The sequence below is a fragment of the Phaseolus vulgaris genome, chromosome 2, assembly GCF_000499845.2.
Source record: "Phaseolus vulgaris cultivar G19833 chromosome 2, P. vulgaris v2.0, whole genome shotgun sequence".
NCBI classification, from domain to species: domain Eukaryota; kingdom Viridiplantae; phylum Streptophyta; class Magnoliopsida; order Fabales; family Fabaceae; genus Phaseolus; species Phaseolus vulgaris.
In genome coordinates, this window is record NC_023758.2 from 49219100 (window position 1) to 49240621 (window position 21522).

General features: G+C 31.7%; 3 protein-coding genes across 4 annotated transcripts; 2 read left to right on the forward strand and 1 right to left on the reverse strand.

The window, feature by feature from the left end:
• Positions 1 to 136: 136 nt before the first annotated feature.
• LOC137813023 (uncharacterized) lies at positions 137 to 4330 on the forward strand. Of its 2 annotated transcripts, none has more exons than XM_068615299.1 (8): positions 137 to 297; positions 1380 to 1460; positions 1544 to 1621; positions 2100 to 2295; positions 3304 to 3376; positions 3515 to 3611; positions 3783 to 3849; positions 4061 to 4330. In XM_068615299.1, the coding sequence occupies exons 1-8, from the start codon at positions 289 to 291 to the stop codon at positions 4294 to 4296; spliced, it is 837 nt and encodes a 278-aa protein (XP_068471400.1). In that variant the 5' UTR covers positions 137 to 288; the 3' UTR covers positions 4297 to 4330. The 2 variants fall into 2 exon arrangements, with proteins under 2 accessions (XP_068471400.1, XP_068471401.1); XM_068615300.1 differs by having other exon boundaries at positions 218 to 297; positions 1380 to 1455.
• Positions 4331 to 5541: 1211 nt separating this feature from the next.
• LOC137813024 (mitogen-activated protein kinase 9-like) lies at positions 5542 to 10735 on the reverse strand. Its single transcript, XM_068615301.1, has 11 exons — positions 10107 to 10735; positions 9049 to 9457; positions 8851 to 8978; positions 8647 to 8706; positions 8379 to 8528; positions 8015 to 8170; positions 7792 to 7929; positions 7464 to 7537; positions 6937 to 7038; positions 6467 to 6677; positions 5542 to 5999 (listed from the first exon to the last, which is right to left on the reverse strand). Exons 1-11 carry the CDS (start codon positions 10353 to 10355, stop codon positions 5928 to 5930), a joined length of 1749 nt encoding a protein of 582 aa, XP_068471402.1. The 5' UTR covers positions 10356 to 10735; the 3' UTR covers positions 5542 to 5927.
• Positions 10736 to 17111: 6376 nt separating this feature from the next.
• On the forward strand, positions 17112 to 20388 carry LOC137813025 (histone H1.2-like). Its single transcript, XM_068615302.1, has 4 exons — positions 17112 to 17479; positions 17572 to 18393; positions 19733 to 19804; positions 19900 to 20388. The coding sequence occupies exons 1-4, from the start codon at positions 17357 to 17359 to the stop codon at positions 20158 to 20160; spliced, it is 1278 nt and encodes a 425-aa protein (XP_068471403.1). The 5' UTR covers positions 17112 to 17356; the 3' UTR covers positions 20161 to 20388.
• The last annotated feature ends 1134 nt before the right edge of the window (positions 20389 to 21522 follow it).

The following is a 21522-nucleotide window of genomic DNA, read 5'->3' on the forward strand; positions in this document are numbered from 1 at the left end:
TATGTCTGTGTTGATCCATGCGAATGTATAAAGCTGACAAGGGTGATCAGATAATCTGAATTGCAACCACCTTAGTCAGAATCACAAAGTATGATCATCTGATTGAAGTTGGAATGTGGCATTTCTTAGAATTACATCACAGAGAAGTTAATCAAATTGCATGACATGCAAAGAATAAATGGAAGAGTGAGCTGAATGCAGTTCACAGAGTTATTTGGCAGGGTGGGGATGTATTGGTACCTGATAAATCTAAACCCCCAACTAGCATGATAGCAACTACCAACTAACATGATTGATGTAAGTTGAATGCAGTTCACAACATGGTAGTTGAATTGTGAATTGTTTCGTATCGTGAGTTGTAAGATTCATTACTAACTAGATTAGATTAATATTATAATGGTTGGATTTGGCTAAGTTATATAGTCACTTTGTTAAATGAAAGAAAAAATAAATAAAACTGAAGGATGCTCTTATAGCAACTATCTAGTGCAATATGCTTTGGCCCTGGTATGCATTTTATTGTTCAATATTTGCACTCTCAACACAATAGCAATTTGAGTATCATCTGCAATAACGTGATTATAGTGATGAATACCTTTACTTGTGGTCATAGTATTCATAGTTGAACTACTATCTGTCAACAAGGAGCTATTATATGGATAATTCAATTGCTTTAATTAGTTGTTTTTTATGTTATTAACTTAGAATGATCTTTTAATGTCAATCTTTATTACAGGAATTATCAAAGTGAAACTGTAACTTAGGGATTTGCATCTGACTTTTGTCTAAATTCATATTTGCATGATTCTTGCTATTAGATAATGTTACCCTTGAATCAAATTCACTGAACAAATTACTTCCACTCATAAAAGAAGATCACACTGATTTGGTGAATTACACAATGAAATTACTACTTTTAAAGAATTCCATCTCCTGTAATTCAAAATTATGGGAGCCTGATTCATCTTCAACACATTATGGGAGCCTGAAAAAATTGATTATTTCTGTGCATCTTTTGCTTGTGTCTCATTTTGTCATTTACTTTTGGTTTTGGGCAATGTCATAGGGTTTGATAGGAAGTTTCAAAATGTATTGTGCACTCAATGATGGAATCATCAATCTCGTGGATATGGTAGTTCCTATCATAGTTTAATTTACCATTTGATAATTTTATAGGATATTCAAATCGTGCTAACTAGTGAAAATTATAGTTCTTCGGTATGATAAGGTATGATACAGTGAAGGCTCTAAACATTTATAAAAAAGCTGGTCAACAGGTTTACAATAATGTTTTTTCAAACACATTTTAATTGATGTTCAATGTGCATCAAGTTTTGTGCTTTATAAGGTGTTGATGTTTTTTTATGAACATTATGCAGGCTGAGAATCTTGCTGACTTCTATGAATATTGCAAGGGCTTGGAACTTGCTAGGAATTTCCAGTTTCCAACATTGAGTCAGGTTCCTTTTGTTTGTTACACTAAGCCATGTGCGATATTGTGAAAAGAAGAATCTAACAATTTTTTTTACTATATAATGAACAGTCACCTCCCTCTTTCCTTGCAACTATGGAAGAATACATTAGAGAAGCATCTCAAACAGGATATGTTAACAAAAGATTGGTAAGAAAAAAATATCCACAAATTCCTTAGGAATAAACTTGTCTGTCATACATATTCTTATGTTAGTATGTGAATTTTAATGAACTGTTAGGATCTCTTTCTAACATAATAATAAAACTTGTGAGTCTATTCCATTTTGGCAAATGAGGCTTAAGCCATTTCCTCAAGGAGCAAGAGCTAAACAAACCTTCAATGTAGTATGTAGTATGTTTTATAACATGTAAAAATGCAAACTCTTGAACATTATTTGCTAATTAAACAAGTTAGAGATATTAATTTGCTATGCATTGGCTTCCAAAGTATCTTTTTTTCCCTTTTCCAAAACCTGTTTCACAATTTATTTCTCAGAATTATAGTTAACAAAAATTTATCAATGTCATTATTACAAAGTGATCATTTTTCATAAAAAAACTTGCTCTAATGCTTTCACTATAAAAGTACTTATACTTGCAATGTAATAAATGTCATTCAACATCAGGAATATCAAGAAAATGATGAATCATCTAAAGAAGATTCAAAATCCAGTGAAACTGGAGAGCCTCATGAAAATGGAGAACAATATGAGGAAGTCAATGAGGAAGATTCGGTAGCAGATGAAGAGGTACATTCCAAGGAGGAGGAGGAGGAGGAGGAGGTGGCGGTTGAGCCTCCTCCTTTCATATCAAGTGATGATGGTATAAATGATTTGTTGGTATGTGTTGGTTATAAAATAATTGTTTGTATAGATGCTTGTGATGTTCACTTTATGGAATGAATAACACTTGTATACCTTTGTAGGGACTTAATGAAATAAATCTAATAGCTATAGAATTGGAGGAAAACAATGTTATCTTGCAATTGTACCACCTAGTGGTAAGGACTAAAGTAATTGATTGAAAAATATAAAGTATTTAACATAAGCCTTTTCAGAGTTGCACTTTGCTTCAATTTATGCATACCAATATTTTAAAAGTTGTAGACATTTACATTTCAACAATCATGCAATGTTTGTTGGGATTCTCTAATATAAACAAGGACAAGTTCATATTTACATTTTGATATACAATTTTAGGAATAAAAAAAGAGTTATCTTTAATTTTTTCCACTTGAAGTAGATAGAAGAAGATGATAAACATTTGTTTTAGAAAGATTAACATCTTAGCAATGTGATTAACACTTGTTTTAGTAATTAGTTGGTCACTTCTATCTGAAAAAAGGTTAAACCTTAAAGAAGCTGAAGGAACCCAAAAGGAAAAATTACTAGATGTTAAAAATCATAATATTCTTTGTTTTTCATGCCAACTGCTCACTGGAGCTTAATGTTTCTCAGCCTCAAGTTAAGAGCAAGACACCAAGAAACCAAGTTCATGATAAGATAACCAAATAAAAAGGTATTTTCAGGGTTGTTACTTGATAAATTTCTGCATATCATTCTTCCTAGAAGTTTATGGATGTTTTGCATAGTACATGCATACTTAGTGATCATTTGGAGAAACTCAATCTAATAAAGGGTTATGATCCTTTAGTCAATTCGATGAGTTTCAGTTAGGTAATTTCAAATAATTCAGTTTATCTAAAACATATATTGCTTTAATGTTTATCGTCATGCAATAATTAGCAATCATTAATCATTGCATGTTTTTTTGCTAGGTTGGAGGTTTATCAATTATTGATGGCAAGAATGCTTATTTTCATTAATGCAGATTACAACTACAATTCTACAATCTTACGCACTGTTGTTTCCAGGGGAAATCAATGTTACTTATTCACCACTAAGTTAGACTGAGTATTTTATGCTTCTCTTTTTTGGACTTTCTTTTTTATTTTATTTTTCCCATTGGTAATTGGGTTCTAAAAAGTGGATCATCTTGATAGTCTGTTTTTCTAAATCCTTTTTGTATGTACTGTGTTTAGTGTCACTAACGTTTTTCCTCAAGTAAGTCTGAACTTTGCTGGTGGGGCATCTATGCTTTTAAGATCACGGGACTACCTGATACAACAAAATTCTATTGTAAGTATTCAAACTTCAATTGCTATTTCTTAGATTCTCTGAGCGTCTTGAGAACAGATATTGCTGATAGCATTTTGTTATTCACGAACACTTTATTACTTTGTATTGTCCAACTTTTATGTACTATATGTGACCTCACTAAATGCTATGGTGAACCTATGCATGTCACAGGGTGGTGCAGCAATGTGGTGTATTGGTTTTCAAAAAATCCAAGGTCAAGGGGTAACAATTCTAGGAGGTATAATACATCCATACCAATTTGAAAACTTTATGTCCTATATTCATCTCTTTTATGGTGACATCTAGCATGAATAAATGGACTAATTTTTGCATTTGATTGAGCACAAGTTAAAAGTTTGAAGCTTGAGCCTATATTTAGAAAGAAAATTGTTATATTGATTAGATTTTTTGGACCACTTATAGCAAATTGTCATATTACAACAACGTAGGTTCTTTGTTAGTGAATGTTTCTGCAGCAACTTGCACTGGCAGAAGTGAATATGTGAATGTTGGAGAGGTGGGTGGAAGCATTTCTTTACTTCAATTGACAAGGACAAGGTTTCTTGGTTTTCCTTGTGCATCTAACACTAATTTACTGCTTTGGATTCTTATAGCATTTATACATTGTAAGAAATATTCTTTTTCATATGCTTATTCTTTTGTTGGTATATATTTATCACAATAGGCAATACCACATCAATTTTAATGTTGTTTGTGCATCCTCTCTGCACAATAGGCTTGTCTATCTGGTTCACAACTAAACCCAAAATAAATCCCAAGTTGCTATACAAAATGTTTTGAGCTTTATACGATTCGTGATACGAGAGTAAAAACGATTATTCTTATTTGCGAACAACTAGAACTGTATCGTGAATCGTATAATACTTACTACTATTGTTCACAGTATTTTATTTATCTTATTGACATTCCCTTATGGCTGCTAAGGAGGTCAGAGGTGGGACATGGAGAAAGAGTGATAATAAGTTGACTTTCAATCTACTGCAAAACACTACTCAATTCTTATTTTGTAGTAATAATATACAATATACAACTTTAAGTATACAATTAATTTTTGTTATACTCTTTTTGTACTTGCTTTTTATGCACTTATTATAAAATCTGATGATAAATTATTGAAATATTCCTAGTTTTTTCTATCAGCAAATAATTTTTTTGTTAAAGTATAATTATGATTGGTTTAGACAAAGTTTAATCAAGAGTTTATCATTTAATCATTAATGTATAAATTATATCTATAATTGAAAAGATAATAGATAAAATTATTTTTAATATAAGTTGTAAATTGTTTTAAAAAATTGTTATCAAATATTACTTCTTAAACGAGTATTTATACTATAAGATTCAACAAATTGTAAATAAAAACTTTTAAAAACAAACCATCCTTTTACTTCAAAGCTTTTTATAATCCTGCATGCTTTGAATGGAATCTTATAGTGTGGTCAATAACTAATTTTAATATTTAGTTATTATAGAATTTCAGGAATAATTAATGATGATAAATTGCATACCTATTTAGACCGTTGTTAGATGATAACCCTTTGAATGCAAGTGGAGATGTGACTCTTGATGGATAAGGAGTTATTACAATGGTTGGAAATGGACCTACACTACTTACTACTTCACATTTGGTCCAATAAAATGCAATATAAATATATGGATTCAAAATAATTTGTTCTTTTATGTTTATAATTCTAATAAAAATTTATACAATAAATTTGAGTTCTTAAAAAATTAATGTATTTATCGTTTTTAAAATTGTGTTAGAACCGTACTAAAATTGTCAGAAATCTAATATATTTTTTGAATTAAATACTTCGCCGATACATATCCTACAAGTATTATACGAGTGTCAATATTTGATATGTGTGTCTAACACAGATACATCATTTAAGAGACTGTCCAAGCCTCATAGAGTGCAAGCAATAAGCCTAAATTATTAAGCAAACAATTAATATCTTACAACAAATTTAATAAATTTCAACTGCTCACCCTGCAGGGTACCCTATGTATATGAGGCTTGTTTTTTTTTGGCTAACATTCTCTTCTTTCGATCTGTTTCATAATATAAAATAAAACATATGAATGGGAAGTATACATTGTTTTCCTTACACAGTAAACAAATGGTTACAACAGTAATACAAACAAAATGGCATTTGATGATATGACTAACGAGCTGAGTCCTAAAGTGACCTTTTCTAGCACTAAGAGTGCTTCAAACCACCATCAACACTTCTCTCTCATTGTGCAGAGAATCAAAGTATGGAAGTAAGGAACGAAGCAAGACCAAAATCATAATCAAGCATGGAGGGCATCAACATCTCTCACTCCATCCACCACCTCATCATTTATCTCCCTGATTGCCTCTTGCTGATGCAAAACAAATACACAATTACATCAATATATTTTACTCACAACAAAAATTGCAATGACAGTACTAGAAAATCATTAAATAGAAACCAATTCTAAATACTAAAAATAATTAGTTGTTATATTGACTAAATTAGATATCATCTTAGAGACTAAAAAGTTATTGGTTTCTAGATTAATTTCTATTATTGATAAATAGTTTCTAAATAGTTAATATAACAACAAATTTTTTTTGTCTCTAAAAATAATTTTTATTTAATGATTTTCTTGTAGTGTGAGATCCAAAACCATCTGGTTCCAACCTATTTTTAGGTGACACACTTATTAACACTTTTGTACAAAGTGAAGAATGTGTTTACATCTGTGTGGTTACTAAAGATTGGTTGGAACCTCATGTTCTTGAACCATATAACAATTTCTCTCTTCATAAAGCAATGTATGCACTTGAAAAGATAGTTAGCTACTACCTCTGGATCTTTATTTTGTTTCACAACTACACACTTGGAAGCACTAATACTCGCACTCTTTAACAAGCTACGTGCACTGCAGTTTGGTCTGGAAGTTCCATTTTGAGAACCTGTGGCATCAGACTCTGGAGAGCTCTGTAGATTTGATCCACTTGGATTTTCAGAATCGTTGTGTTGTTTACTTTCATCCTTGGGAGCACAAACTCTCTCTCTGCATAAAGTGAAATTGAGTATTACAGAAAAGGTTGCTAGTGATGCCTAACATGAAAACTTTTATAAAAATAAAAAGGTTCATAGGCTTGTCTACCAAACTCATCTTTTAACAGACATTAATATTAAAATCCATGAGTAATAACAAATATGAAATCTCCAAAAGAACAAGACAAAAAGGCTGTTTAATGTGCAAGTTGCCAATCAAATATTTGAATATGTTGGACAAGTTTGAACCAAATGTTTAACCAAAGACTTGCCTAGGTAATGAGGCATGCTGTCTCTGCAATGGAGTGCTTCGTTCACCTTTTCCATAATGCTCCTCAAGATGTGCAAACTGTCTCTTGAACCGATCAACCCCACTATGCAACAAGACAACATAGAATTACCAACTAATAACCAAAACGATGAGAGATTAAATTTCAAAAACTTCAGATTCCATGTTAGAGTTCTCAGATGAAGTGTGGAACGTAAATGGAAAATTAGCCGTCAGAAATGTTGTATTCAGTACAAACTTTAACTCTAAGGATTAAAATTTATATACAAAAGGGAATAAGATTTTCAAAGTATTTGCCAAAAAGTAAAAAAATAAATAAAAATGAACATGGTAGCAAGAACAATAATGCAAGCAGGGGTTCCTGTTAATTAACAGTTATAAAAGTAGGTGTTAGTAAACGTTATACAGTAAAAGTTGGCTTAGTATCTTATTTAGTATTGAAGAACTAGTGTTTGTCCCTTGTGACACGACTATAAACAGTGGTTTGGATATTAATTGTAGCAGATCTACCTTGGATACATGAAGCTAGTTTGATCTCCACCACGAAGATGTTCTTGGAGCATTTGGGGATGATACTCCAAAATCTGTTCACTTAAAATATTTAAAGAATTATTATCACAGGACTAAAAAGAGTAGAAGACAATTCACTACAAGAAATATTGATGTTAGTCTCCCCAAAAAAATTCACACAAAGACTAGAAGGGAGACACTAAATGATAATTAGAGTGAGTTTAGTGTCCCTTTTGGTCTTTATGTGGGTTTTTTGAGGAGGCTAACATCAATATTTCTTGTAGTGATTAATTAAAGTAGGAGTTACATAAATGTACTACGATCATACCTCTCGATAAATCAACTCCCTAACATCATCTTTGGTCAATTTCCTTCTCTCAAATTCAAACTCAAGCTTTGAAATGGGTTGAGTAGACGGTTCACGGTCTATGTTTGCCAAACCAAAGAAGTAAGGATCAGCTAATGCCTGGTGTCACAAGCATAAGAGAAATAATGAAAAATCCTCATAGGTAATTATCAATGAAATTTTCCCATTGGGATAGGAGACCAACCTCTTCAGCTGATGGACGGTCTTTAGGATCAAATGCAAGTAGGCCCTCCAATAAACGAAGAGCCAATGGATCTGCATTTGGAAATTTTTGGGAAAATGGAACTGGTTGCTTTTTTCTCATGCTATTGAGATACCTTTTAGCCTTTTCATTTCGAATCTGCAAAATTAAGATTAAAAGTTTATACACTTGGAGGATATTGTATAGAGTGGATAAAGCCATAAGGTGCATCTTGAAAACATAAAACAGGATAAATCTGAAAGAAAAAGAACATTGGAAACATAGAAATACTCCAATTACACCATGTCACAACATAAACCTGCCCTATAGATTTCATAAAACTTCAAATTAGATTTGATGTACTAACCCTTGCAATGCACTCGGGAGGAGGAGTGCCAAGCAAATCGGTCATGAGATCCAATTGGTGCACAACATTTTTCCCAGGAAACAATGGCTTCCCAGTGAGCATTTCTGCAAATATGCATCCAATGCTCCATATATCAATCGCAGGGGTGTACTGCAAAAGACAAGAATTTCAAAATTGCACGCTTGTTTCAACACACCAAGCCTGTTCAATAGCTTATATTATATACAAAGGAAGAACAGATGTTACTAAAAGAAGAGTAGAAACTTACTTTTGAGAAAAAAGAACCACATAATTCTGGTGCACGGTACCACCGAGTTGCAACATAATCCTTATTCAAAGTAGATAAAATAAGTCAGCCACAGGGTTAGGGAGAAACCCAGATTACAATATGCAGTTTCCTACTCTTAGAAATCAGAAAGAACATAGTTGATAAATGTAACAGTTCAACATGGTCACACAATGGTGTACTCACAGTCCAGAATATAGCTGATGGAGCATCATTGAATGAAACTCGAGCAAGCCCAAAATCGCATATTTTTAGTTTGCAGTCAGCATTAGCAAGAATATTTTTTGGCTTCAGATCACGATGAAACACGTTTGCTGCAAGAAAACACTACACTAATCATTATCTGAAAAAGTAAAGGACCAAGTTCTAACAAGGATATAGTACCTGAATGAATATATTTCAGGCTCCTAAGAAGTTGGTACAAGAAAAATTGGTGGTGCTCAGGAGTAAGATCATCATTGGCCTTGATTACTTGATGGAGATCAGATTCCATCAACTCAAACACTACATAGATATCCCTGAACTCTCTCCGTGAAGGAGGAAGCATGATATGCTTAATTTCCACAATATCAGGATGTCTAAGCAACCGCAAGAGCTTAATTTCTCTAAGGATCCGCGTGGCATCGGATACATGCTCAAAAACATCATTAATTTTCTTGATTGCAACCCTTTCACCTGAGTGAGCATCAACGGCAGAACCCACAACACCATAACTTCCTTTTCCAACAACCTCTTGGATCTGGTATTGACTTGCCTCTCCATACTCAGTGAAAAACTCTGACTCTGGGGCACCCTGATTGACAACCACAAACCATAAGAAACAAAATTTGAAGACTATAACTCAATCTGCTCTTTTCTTTTGACCACAACAAGTGCTACAGTAACATGTGAAATACAGCAAAAAAAAATCCATCAATAAAGAACACAACATTCACACAAACTAACAATGCCATGAAATTCAGTACTTTGTCTCCACAAGCAGAACACACACCACAAAACTTTTTCTCTTCATTTCTCACGTGTTTCCTGCATCCAGGGCAATCTTGTGCCGACAACATCACATATTAAATGTGTATATTTCTTTCTCGACACATCTTGATCCAAAAAATCAATCCCTTCTGGTTGGTACACCCCCATCTAGCAAGTAAGTACTTTAAGAAAAGGGACTGGGAAAGGAATTAATCAATAACTCGCTAAACTACTTTTGCATCAGGTAATTACTTGTGAGAGAGAGAAACAAAAAAAAAAGGTACAACCAAATTGATCCAGCAGAGGTTAAGACAAAAGAACAATCACAGAAGACGATAAAAGAGTGGATTGGGAAAAAATAAAAAACGAAACTTGAGCAGTACCCAATAGAATAAGTGAAACAGAAAAGGAAAAGAGAAGAGAAAAGAGGTTGCAGGAAGAAAAAAGAAGAGATGGGGCGATGAAAAGATAACCTTTTTGTGATGATCCATAGAAGAGGGTCTGAAGGGGATTTGTGCGGGAACTTTGATGGGCTTCAAGGTGGAGAAATCGAAATCAGGGTCAACGAGGTGGTTGTGGTTGGGAATGGAAGACAACTGCGCGCGCAAATCTCTCACGTAGACGCGGCTATTGTTGGCATTGTTGTGGGTTTCAGCAGAGTTGGAAGCGCGTCGTTGAAACAAACGTCGAATCCCTTCCACGAGCGTTCCTCCACCACCCATGAATATCAACACATAGATTATTACCACTTCACTCTTTCTTTGATCCCTTTGACTCTCTGCGTTTCTCCTTCTCTCTTCTCTCTTCTCTCTTCTCTTCTCTCTTCTCTCCCACTTCAACCAAACCAATACCCCTTTTATTTATTATTATTTTTTTATTATCCCTGTTACGTTTTTAATCATATTTCTTCAACTCCCTCCATTTTTTTTATGAAAAAACACTTTTTTTTCTTTTTCCATGTATGACAGTTCACACACCCAATATCATTGGGCGAGTGATAACACATAACAGAGAGAGAAAGATGGCAGCTTTTGGTTTGGTGAAGATGACGTGTAACTTATATATTACAAACATTCGTATGAACATTCATACTATACGAATACAAGGTCTTACATGGTTTTGGTATGCGGTGTTTAAGGTGGTTGCCTTTTACAACATGTTTAAGGTGACGTGTGAATTAGGTCTTAATTTGGATCAGAATTTGGATTTGGAACACACATTCATCATTGCGTCTGCCCATCTTTCTTAATCATTCTTCTGCCATAAAACTTCTTTTACATTCTTCTAATTAACAACATAATAAATACAAAAATTAACGGAATGTTAACAATTCTAATCAAAATATGCTACTCATATCAAATATTTTATATTTTAATATAAGTTCTTTCTATATATATATATATATCATATGTGTCTAATTGATCTTTGAAAAATATAACACAGTCGTATTTATTAATCAATAATAAAAACATTACTTAATGTAATTAAAATAATTTAATTATATGGTAGTAATAATATTAAAAAAAACAAGGAAAGCATGAGTAGGTAGTTGCTTATTCGAGTTATTAATGTAACCTAAAAACTTGACCCATTTTGTAGAAATTAAGTATTCTTTTAATAAAAATATTATGTAGTTACGTAATATATCAAATAAAAAAAATATTTTAATATATTAAAAAATAAAATTATCTAATTAAAAATAATTATAAAAATGTGTAACTTTTATTTTATATAATGATATAGATCATAGCTCCGTTATGTCATAAGGTGAAATAGTATGATGGTTTTATTCACTTTTGTATTATTTAAAATATTCAAACTAATGCACAAAGAATAATCTCTCCTTAACATACATTTAATTTTTAAATTATTCTTGAATGGTAACGAAATAATTTATTCTTAAATATTCATTTCGTTGGTTAAATTAATTTTGTAATATTTAAACTTATATGAACTAAACGTAAATTCACATGTCATGAACTTAATTTATATTATGCACCCAAAAAACTTATTTTTTTATTGTATTTTATATCAATAATGATGTTATATTGTTTTAAAAAGCAACAACATTAATTATAATTGAGTTTGAAGCAATGGGTTATGTTTCGAATAACATTTTAATATGTTATTAATTTTTTTCCCATAAAAAATATTTTTTTTTCCCTAAAGGAAACTTTTTTAAATACCTTAACCTCAAATTTATTTATTTATTACCATTAAACGATTGATTAATTTTGTTTTTCAATCTTTGTTTAACAACATTAATCTTATTACCACTACTAATTATAATAAATAAAATAAATTGCATGGTGCAAGTATATAATACTAAATCACAGCTAATATATTATTAAAGCAAAAAAATGTCAAAGACAGAATAAATTTAAATAATAAAAAAAATGCATTAGGTGGCCATATAACATGAGTGACAGGTAGTGTTTGGTATAAAAAATGATTAAATGAAGTTCTTTTATTGGACGCGATTCTAGGACGCCCAATTCAATTTTGAAACGAATTGCCATAAAGATTCATAAAGCACAGTAGCCACGTGAAAATCAAAAAAGTGAAATTTTATTTTAAATAAATTAGGGTTTTTGTTTTATTTAATGTAGATGATGAATGTTTCTGTTACCTAAATTTTGTTCAAAATAATTAAGTTTCGTTTAGTGTGGTTTTTTTTAACTCATAAATTTTGAAAATTTTAAGATTTGTTTGGATGGTAAGATGGAAAAGGAAAAAATCCAAAAAAAAGTGGTTTGAATTAGAATAAATTAAGATAGATGAAAAATAATTAATTATAATTTTATTTTATTTTTTACTATTTAAACACGACTTCGTTTGCTTATTTAATCTGATTCGTTTATGTCATTCTATATAATATATAATAAGCATTATTATGTTCCTATGCAAGTGTGTGAATTTTTGAATTTTTTTAATAAATAGAGAAACTAGTGTTATACATTGTTTTAAGTTAATTTTGTTTAGAAATGAATTTTGAATTGTATAATTTGAAAAACATTATTATAATTTTTTAATTTTAAAATTTGAAAATTATTTTTTAGATTTAAAGATGATTTTAAATTGTAGAATTTGAAATATCGTTTTTATGAAATGAAGAAGATGATGAATGCATAGATACTTAAACTTAATTTTTATTTTTATTAGAGATATATTTGATTTTTCACTAAAAGGGTAGAGATGCAGAAATAAACTATGGAGGTGGAGGAAGAAATTGCACAAACTTAAAATACTTCGATCATAAGGCCCAAACCATAATTAAAGCCTGAATTAGAATAATAAAATCTTAAGCATTATTAATTGTAAAAAAAAAAGCTAAACAATGAATAAAATATGGGATTTTGACCATGATGGGGTTATTTTTTTCTCTTTTTATCGAAATGGGGTTCTTTTAAAAAAAATACAAATTTAGGCAAGTTGTGTCAATTCGGCACGACTTCATATGCACAAATCGTCCCAATTAGACACAACTCTGTCATGTCATACTGAAATCGTGTCAACTTGACACGACTTCTGCCGCGTCATATTTTTTTTTTAATTTTTTTGTTTATATATTGGGTAGTAAGTTATGTAATGTTAAAAATTATTTTGATACATAATTTTCTAAGAGTGTTAGTTTTAAGGAAGAAAAAATTGAATAATCGTGTATGGATCATGTTTGGATAATCAGTTTATTCAAACTTTAAGTCATTAACTCCTGAGGACATTGTCGCCAGACATGGTTTCCCACTAGCCAAAAAGTCTATTTTTATATTTAATGTCTCATATATCAAATTTTTTGATATTTAATGGCATCGGACATGATCCATATACGATTATCCAAATTTTTGTTCCTTAAAACTAACACTTTTAGAAATTTATGTAATCAAATTATTTTTTAACATTACATAACTTACTACTCAATATATAAACAATAATTTAAAAAATAAATAAATAAATAAATAAATAAAATATATATATATATATATATATATATATATATATATATATGACGTGGCAGAAGTTGTGCCACGTTGACACGACTTCAGTATGACAGGGCAGAAGTTGTGCCAAGTTGGCACGACTTCAGTATGACATGACAAAGTCGTGTCAAATTGGAATGATTTGTGCATAAGAAGTCGTGCCAATTCGGCACGACTTGCCTAAATTTATAATTTTTTTTAAACAGACCCCATTTTGATTAAAAACAAAAAAAAATAACTTCATCGTGGTCAAAAACCAATAAAATATAATGAATCATCAATGCTCTATCCCTTGACCCATATATACAAAATTAATAAACTAATAAGCCAAAGAATAAAAAAAGTTATACGTCAACCAAATTAAAATTTAAAAATAATTGTTACTTTAAAATCACGGGGAAAATCACATTTTATAAAAGTTAATGATAATTTTTTTCATATGATATACTCTTATTATTGATATTTAATTTGATTATTATGGTAAGTTGCTTAAAAGTGTTAGAGTCATTATTTATGTTAAAATATTGAATCTAGGCAATTGTAAATGTGAGACTTCAATTCACGTTAAAAATAGACTCAAATTCATAGTAAAAGCCAAATTTTAGCCCCCAAAAAGAACTAAAAAATGCAATAAATTTTGCTTATAGTACATTAAATATGAATAAATTAAAAGCTAAAGTTAAAACAACAAATCTAAAAGAGCAAGGTTGTGATTTTAGGAAAGAAGAGATAATATTTAAAGAAATTGTAAAATTCAATTATAGTGATTTTAACACTCAAGTTAATATTTGTGTTTTTCTCATATAATTATTCAATTCGTTTTGTGTTATAAAAAATTGGTGACGTTCTTAATAAAACATATTACGAATAAGATATTCAATCTGCATTTTGTTATGTAACTAACCAATTTTATCATAACGTCTATCATTAGCACATGTTGCAAACGGTTAGAAGATTTACTAAAATTTGTAGTTACACAAAACATTGTTAGAATAGTCAAAATACAAGTAAACCACTTAGTTGTTATTTTTATCATCAAAACATAAAAATATAAACTCCATGTATGATTTTTTAGTCAACAAATTGTTTAGTAGGTCACAAATCGTCTAGTGTCTCAACAAATCTTTTAGGTTAACAAATTGTCTACACGTGTAATTTAGGATCTTAACGTGCAACCACGATGGAAATTATAATTTTAAAAAAAAAATAAGTTAAAACATTTGTAAAATACAATTTTAGTGCAAACATGATATCTGTATTTTCCTCATATATATTTTTTTAATGAGTAAGTCTTTATGTGTAATTTATTCTATAGAAAAACTACACAACTTACACTAATAATATTGATGGTTCAGATATCTTTTATATGTTAAAACAAATAATCCCTTCAATAGTATATGTGGGACTTTTATTTACACGAAAAAACAATAATTAATTTAATGTGACTAAGTTGATTTAAGGTAATTTGAATAAATTCAAAATTTGATTGTATGTTTGATTGGTTGTATGAAAGATAAACAAGCAAACAAAATGATAGAAGAAGACATCCAAAAAGAAAAATAAACTAACATTTTACTCTAAATGATGTGTGATCATGCATCAAAATAATTGTTCTTTATTCTTTAATTAGACCATATTATGAAAACATAAGATTTCATGCACCCAAGTTCATGATTATGATTTTTGGAAAGAAAAGACAATAATTGAAAGAAACTATAAAATTAAATCTTAAAGTAAATTTAGTTCATATGGTAATTTCTATATTTTTCTCCCAAGTTTTAGGTGTGTATAAAATTTATTGCATAAAAAAACTATGCAACTTAATATAACTTCACTAGTAAAGGTGAGACTTTAATTAAGTAAAAAATACAAAAATAAAATAAATTAAATCCTTATGGCACATTAAAGTATAATAATTTTAAAAACAAATTCAAAATCAAATTGTAATATATGTATATTTATTTAATTAAATATAATCCTATATTAAGGATGAACATCTTAATAATGACTAAATATCTAAAATATTAATGATTTTGATGATATTAAATATTTTAAGTTTATTGAAATTCATAAATTTGTATGGTCAAATATAAATTTTAAATGAACCTATTAGGTACATTTTAAAAAGAGTTTATCACATTAAATATTAAATCAAAGTAGCGTGAGATGATAAATCATAAATATTATATGAAAAGAACATACGAAAATAAGATAAACACAAGTTATATTAAAACTTTAAACGCAAAATATGGAAAACAAATGAAGTCATGAAAAAAACATTGACACAAGTTCCACAACACCAAACAAGTTTAATTAAATATTGAATATAAACTAAATGGTCAAAACACATTTGAAACCGCTAAACACGTGAACATCTCTTCACAAATCTTAAAAATGAAAATCACCTAATCTTCTAAAAAAAGTTGTCTCACTTTCCAAAGATGACTCTAACACACACCTAATTCTTGAGTTTGTGTACTTATTTTGATGTTACTATAAGTGGCCAAATAGATAAATGTTATCTTTTAATATTCACATTGAATTTAATAGTGAGAGTTATCAATGTAAAATAAAGCCTTTGCTAAAAGAAAAACATTTAACAGAAAAATATTAAAAAAAATGCAATTAACATTTTGTAAAATTGACAAAAAAATGCCCAAATTAAAGACTTTGATAGGAAAATTTACAAAAAGAAAAAGTATAATTCACAAATTTATGATAATTGAGTGGTTAAATATACAATTGGATGTTATAATTATTTAAAAAAAATATTCAATCTATGAGATTTATAAGTGTTATTGAATAACCTAAAATCTTGTAAATTTAGTTAAATATGTGTTTATAAAAAGTCTCATTTCATCCATTTGCTAAAAATACTTTATACTGAAATTACACATTAGAAGACGTTTCTACCATAGTTGGTAGAAAATGTGATACTAGTATGTTTGAAAAGGTTAAAGATGTAAATTATTATTTTGAGAAAAAATGAGTTTGAGATCACAAATGATGTTAAATAACACATTTTTTTTTATTAAAGTTAAAATTAAAATTATAAAAATAACAATAAAGATTTATATGCACAAATATGTTTAATTCTTTTAGTAAAAAGATATTTTCCCGCTAGTTCAAAAAGATTTGTTCTTTATTTTTATAATCATACTAAAAATTTATAAAATAAGTTTGAATTTTGAAAAAAAATTAATATATTTTTTATTTTTTAAAATTATGTTAGAACCGTATTAGAATTGTAAAGAATTAAATAAATATTTTTTGAATTTGACATTTCATTAATACATGTCCTACGAGTGTCGTCATTTAAGAGGAGTGTCTAAGCCTCAAAGATCGCTAATATCAATCACCGTATATGAGATATTGTCTCCTTTCGAGTTTTTAAACTTCATCATGATTTTGATTTTGTTCTTAGAAGATGTTTGTTTAAATTGTTTTCGATCTGGATTCCTAAATTTAGTAGCCGTACATGAATAATATGAAAGATTTTTTTTTATAATTTTGATATGTAAAAGAAAGTGAATTGATGAAGTATGAAGAAAGTGAATGAATGGAGAAAAGAATCAAGGGTGGAGAATGGTCGATAGGTGACATAAGATTGAGACAAGATTAAGCTATTCTCTCTTAAGTCATCACTCACTCTGTTTCTCCCAAACACTTCTTTCAGATGACCTAACCTAACCCCTTTCAACTCTCTTTTCTCTTTTTCCCAATCTTCTCTCTCACTCTCTCCCTCCATGGACCCACCCTCCGACCCTCCTCCTCCTCCTCCGGCCACCGTCCCCTTCACCGTCCAACCCAACAACCACCTCCCACCGCCCGACCCCATCTCCACTCCCAACCACCCGCCGTACGACGAGGTACCTTTACCGCTTAATCTCAATTTCTTTTTCTGTTTTCTGAATTTGACAGACACTAACATGCGATTCACAACTGTGTGGTGTTGCGTCAGATGATATACACAGCTATTGGGGCTCTGAAGGAGAAAGATGGGTCGAGCAAACGCGCCATAGGAAAGTACATAGAGCAAGTCTACAAGAACCTTCCAACCACTCACTCTGCTCTTCTCACGCACCACCTCAACCGTTTGAGATCAGTTAACCTTCTCGTCATGGTCAGAAAGTCCTACAAGCTCCCTGGATCTGATAATCTTCCAGCATCTCCTCCCTCTCAAGTTCACAAGACCCGTGGCAGGCCTCCCAAACCAAAGCCCCAGCCCATCGTCGACCCTGTCTGGGCTTCACTCGGCCTGTCGGATGACCCTGCTCCTGCTCCTGAATCCGAAAAGAGAGGCCCGGGTCGTCCCAGAAAGATCCTCGGTGTGAGCCCGGGCTCGGCAGTGCCGGCCCGGAGGGGCCGCCCACCGGGCTCCGTTTCGAGATCTAAGTTGTCCAAGAGGTTAGGGCGTCCGCCCAAGCCCAAATCCGTCTCGGGCATCTCCAGTGGGCTCAAACGGCGGGGCCGCCCACCTAAAGCCAAATCCAACCTCTCCGTAATCCCCTTTGCGGTTCCGGTTGCTCCTGACCAGCCCACGGTGCAGCCCATCGTTCCAGACGCTTCTGTGCCCAATGGGTCTCCCAGGCCCAGAGGACGCCCCAAAAAGATTGTTCCTCCTGGTGGTGCTCCACCAATCACTCCCACTGCCGACGGTGGTGCAGCCCGTGGCCGCGGACGGCCACGTGGGGTCTTGCCCATTATTAGGGCGGGTCGGCTCCAGAAACTCGCCGTTGGAAGGGCTAAGAATCCTGCAAGAAGGCCTGTGGGACGCCCTAAGGTAATAACATTTTTTGTTTCTTAATATCAGGTCTTCAAGTAACCTGAAGTGTGAAGGTTGTGAAGTTTATGTTTTTAATGTAGAGGGTGTTAGTATATTACCACTATTTTTTATGTCATCTCTCTGTTTTTCTCATTTTTCCAAGACAAGCATAGATGCATTTACGCTTATTTATGGTTATGATTATTTTGGGGTGTTTGATACTTTAAGTACTGACTAGATTGAAGATTGAATGCCTAAATTAAGCCTTATCATGGCTGACTTTTTGAAGTAACTATTTTCGTAAACAATTACTTCTCAATGAAAATGTGGAGAAAAAAAATGTTGTTTTAATGAGTGATTTTCGCAACAAATATTGTGGGCGAATTTTATATATGTACATATGTTGGTTTTTTTTTTTATATTAAGCAAGCAGAGAGTAAAAAATTGTTTGTATTGCTTTGAATTTTGACCATTTGAATAACAAAAATGTTTTCTTTTGTCATAATTCCTATAGGATTACTTTTGTTGTCTCTTGGAAGTCTTGTTTGAGGATGTGGTTGTACGAAAAAAATTAAGAGTATCTGATGTGAGCATGTTTGTCTTGTAATGCGTTCTTCTAATCTTGTCCTGTAAGTGGTCCGTACGGTTTCAATGTTGTTTGTTTTAAATAGAATTGCCGTGCAGAAGGGGAATTTTCTTTTACTATAATCATATGTTTCTGAAGTGTTATCTGAAGCTTTTTAATCCCATCAGAATTGCCCTCTGCGGTAAATGAGAATGTGGCATGTTACTTTTGCTGACTATTTATTTTAGATTTTGGTGATGTTATTTTTGAATTTTTGGACATGATTGAGACGTGTACTTATTGTGAGTTAAAATTGATTTTCATATTAAACCAAAGACACCCACTATTGTTATGTGTAGAGACTGTATTTTTTTATTTTATTTTTAAAAATTAATAATTTAAAATATTGTTTTTTCGAAATATAATTATATGAATAAGTTCTTTTAACAGTAAATCTTCTAAAACTACTTTTTCTAATATACTGGTCGAATGAAGCCTTTTTGGATTGATATCATTACAGTATCACTCTTCTGACTTATTTGTTTGTTATGTTTGGGGGAGGTGGACTTTGGATTGGAGGTTGAAAATATCTGGATTCTTTAGTTTGATTAAAGAATGTCATGTAACAAAGAAAATAGGCACATGTTTGTGATTTTTAAGTATCTTTTATTCTGAAAAAATATTTTTGTTTATGAATTTAAAGTACATATCTCTGTCGCTTAGATCAGCTATACCTGATAGTGAGAATTGCTCTCTCTTGCATATTGTGTTGCTTTATTACTCGTGAAACAGGGATCCACTGCTGCTGCAATCAGTGCACACAAGGTTGCTAATGAAGATCTAAGGAAGAAGCTTGAACACTTTGTGAGTTGAAATTGGCTTCCATTTGAATGTTGAATTGTTTATCATATTTTTTTTATAGGTTTTATATTTCATGCCTCCCTTGTTTGATTTAACAGCAAGCCAAAGTGAAGGAGTCTCTTGGCATGCTCAAGCCGTACTTTAACCATGAAAGCCCAGTCACTGCAATTGCAGCAATTCAAGAGCTGGAAGTGCTGTCAACTTTGGATCTTAAGGCAGCATTGAGGGAAGAGACTCATCAACAGCCAGAGCCACTGCCGCAGACACAGGTGGTGTATGAACAGCAATATGCCCCCCAGGTGCCGCAACAGCCACAGCTGCAGCAATTTTTTCAACCTCATACATCAGCTCAAAACTAGTCCTGAATTGATGGAGAACAACTTGTACAAGTGTTTTTAACTAGGCACAAGAGGTAAAAGACGTGTAAAGCGTGTAGGAAGTAGCAGAAAAACTGATTTTCTGAGTGGAATGACTGTCCATTTTAGTGTGTTGTTGACCCCTGAATCATAACTAGCAGCGGGTACTGATGATTCTGTTGTTATTTAAACTTCTTTATTCGACTTTTGCAGTTAAATTTAGTCACATCATTGTGTGTTGTTGATTCCTTTTCATTTTTTTATTCTGCTGGCTACTGCTTCAGTGCTTGCTTGCTATTTCTCATTTTGAGTACTTGTGTTTTGTGAACTTTTTTTAGTTTTGTCGCCGTTTGACACTATTGGATAGGCCTAGTGAAGGATTCAAATTGAATGATCCTCTGCAACCTATAACTTTCTTCAGTTAGTATTTCCAACAAATATATGGTTTTAGGGGTAAATGGGTGGATTATTATAAAACCTATACGAGTTTGAAGTGTTTTCATTTAAAGCTATAAGCAGAACTGTGAACCTGCTTTTGAGGATACAATGCTTCCTGTGTTTTAAAGTGTAATGGAATGTAATACTCTGATTTGTCAGTGAGCATCGAAAGATTTTCATGTGATGATTCTCTGGCTTTGAAAAAGCTAATTTCGCTTAAAGAAAAAGGTTCATTGATTGAAAATCATTTTTAAACTTAAAAAAGGCCACAATTATGCTCTGTACAGGCATATTTTAGTGAGCTTCCTGAACAATTTGTATTATTATTACATGTCATTATTCTTTGGTTGTCTCATAAGTGTTTAAACTTTTCTCTTTCTATAATTTCCCAACTTCCAAAGAAAGTTCGCACTTGTCACATACCCAAAAAGAAATTCCAATCAAAATGGCAAAAGAATTTATGTAAAAACATATGAAATGAGGATCTAACACCCTTCTTAAATATTGTTTCAGTCGGAGACATATATTAGATATTCATAGAATACGTATTGACAAAGTATCAGATTCAAAAAAGTATTTATTAAATTTTTAATATAATTTTAACACAATTTTAAAAAGAAAAAATAGTTCGTGCAGTCCCCTTGTACGGTCGGCCAGTAGTATCCGGCTCTTAAAATTTTAGCGGACATAGTTCGTGCCCCTGAATGGGTTCCGCATATCCCCTCGTGTAACTCGGTCATTACATATGTGACCTGTTCTGGACTAAGGCATTTTAGGAGGGGACGGGAGTACCCTCTCCTGTAGAGGTCTTGGCCAACGAGTATGTATCGGGCGGCTTGTAGTTTCATTGTCCTCTCTAAGTGTGGATCGCATGCTCCGTCGGTCAGATATTGTTTTATGGGAGTCATCCAATTTGGTTGAGTGTCG

Bases quoted from the DNA above. Each gene is read 5' to 3' on its own strand.
- LOC137813023 (XM_068615299.1), top strand. The intron at 1,622-2,099 runs GTAAGAAAAAAA...ATTCAACATCAG, and splicing joins GATATGTTAACAAAAGATTG to GAATATCAAGAAAATGATGA. The intron at 2,296-3,303 runs GTATAAATGATT...TCATTAATGCAG, and splicing joins TTTCATATCAAGTGATGATG to ATTACAACTACAATTCTACA.
- LOC137813024 (XM_068615301.1), bottom strand. From the start codon at position 10,355: ATGGGTGGTGGAGGAACGCTCGTGGAAGGGATTCGACGTTTGTTTCAA. The intron at 8,707-8,850 runs GTGAGTACACCA...ACTTTGAATAAG, and splicing joins CATCAGCTATATTCTGGACT to GATTATGTTGCAACTCGGTG. The intron at 7,930-8,014 runs GTTGGTCTCCTA...TTGTGACACCAG, and splicing joins ACCGTCCATCAGCTGAAGAG to GCATTAGCTGATCCTTACTT.
- LOC137813025 (XM_068615302.1), top strand. From the start codon at position 17,357: ATGGACCCACCCTCCGACCCTCCTCCTCCTCCTCCGGCCACCGTCCCC. The intron at 18,394-19,732 runs GTAATAACATTT...CTCGTGAAACAG, and splicing joins GGCCTGTGGGACGCCCTAAG to GGATCCACTGCTGCTGCAAT. The intron at 19,805-19,899 runs GTGAGTTGAAAT...TTGATTTAACAG, and splicing joins GGAAGAAGCTTGAACACTTT to CAAGCCAAAGTGAAGGAGTC.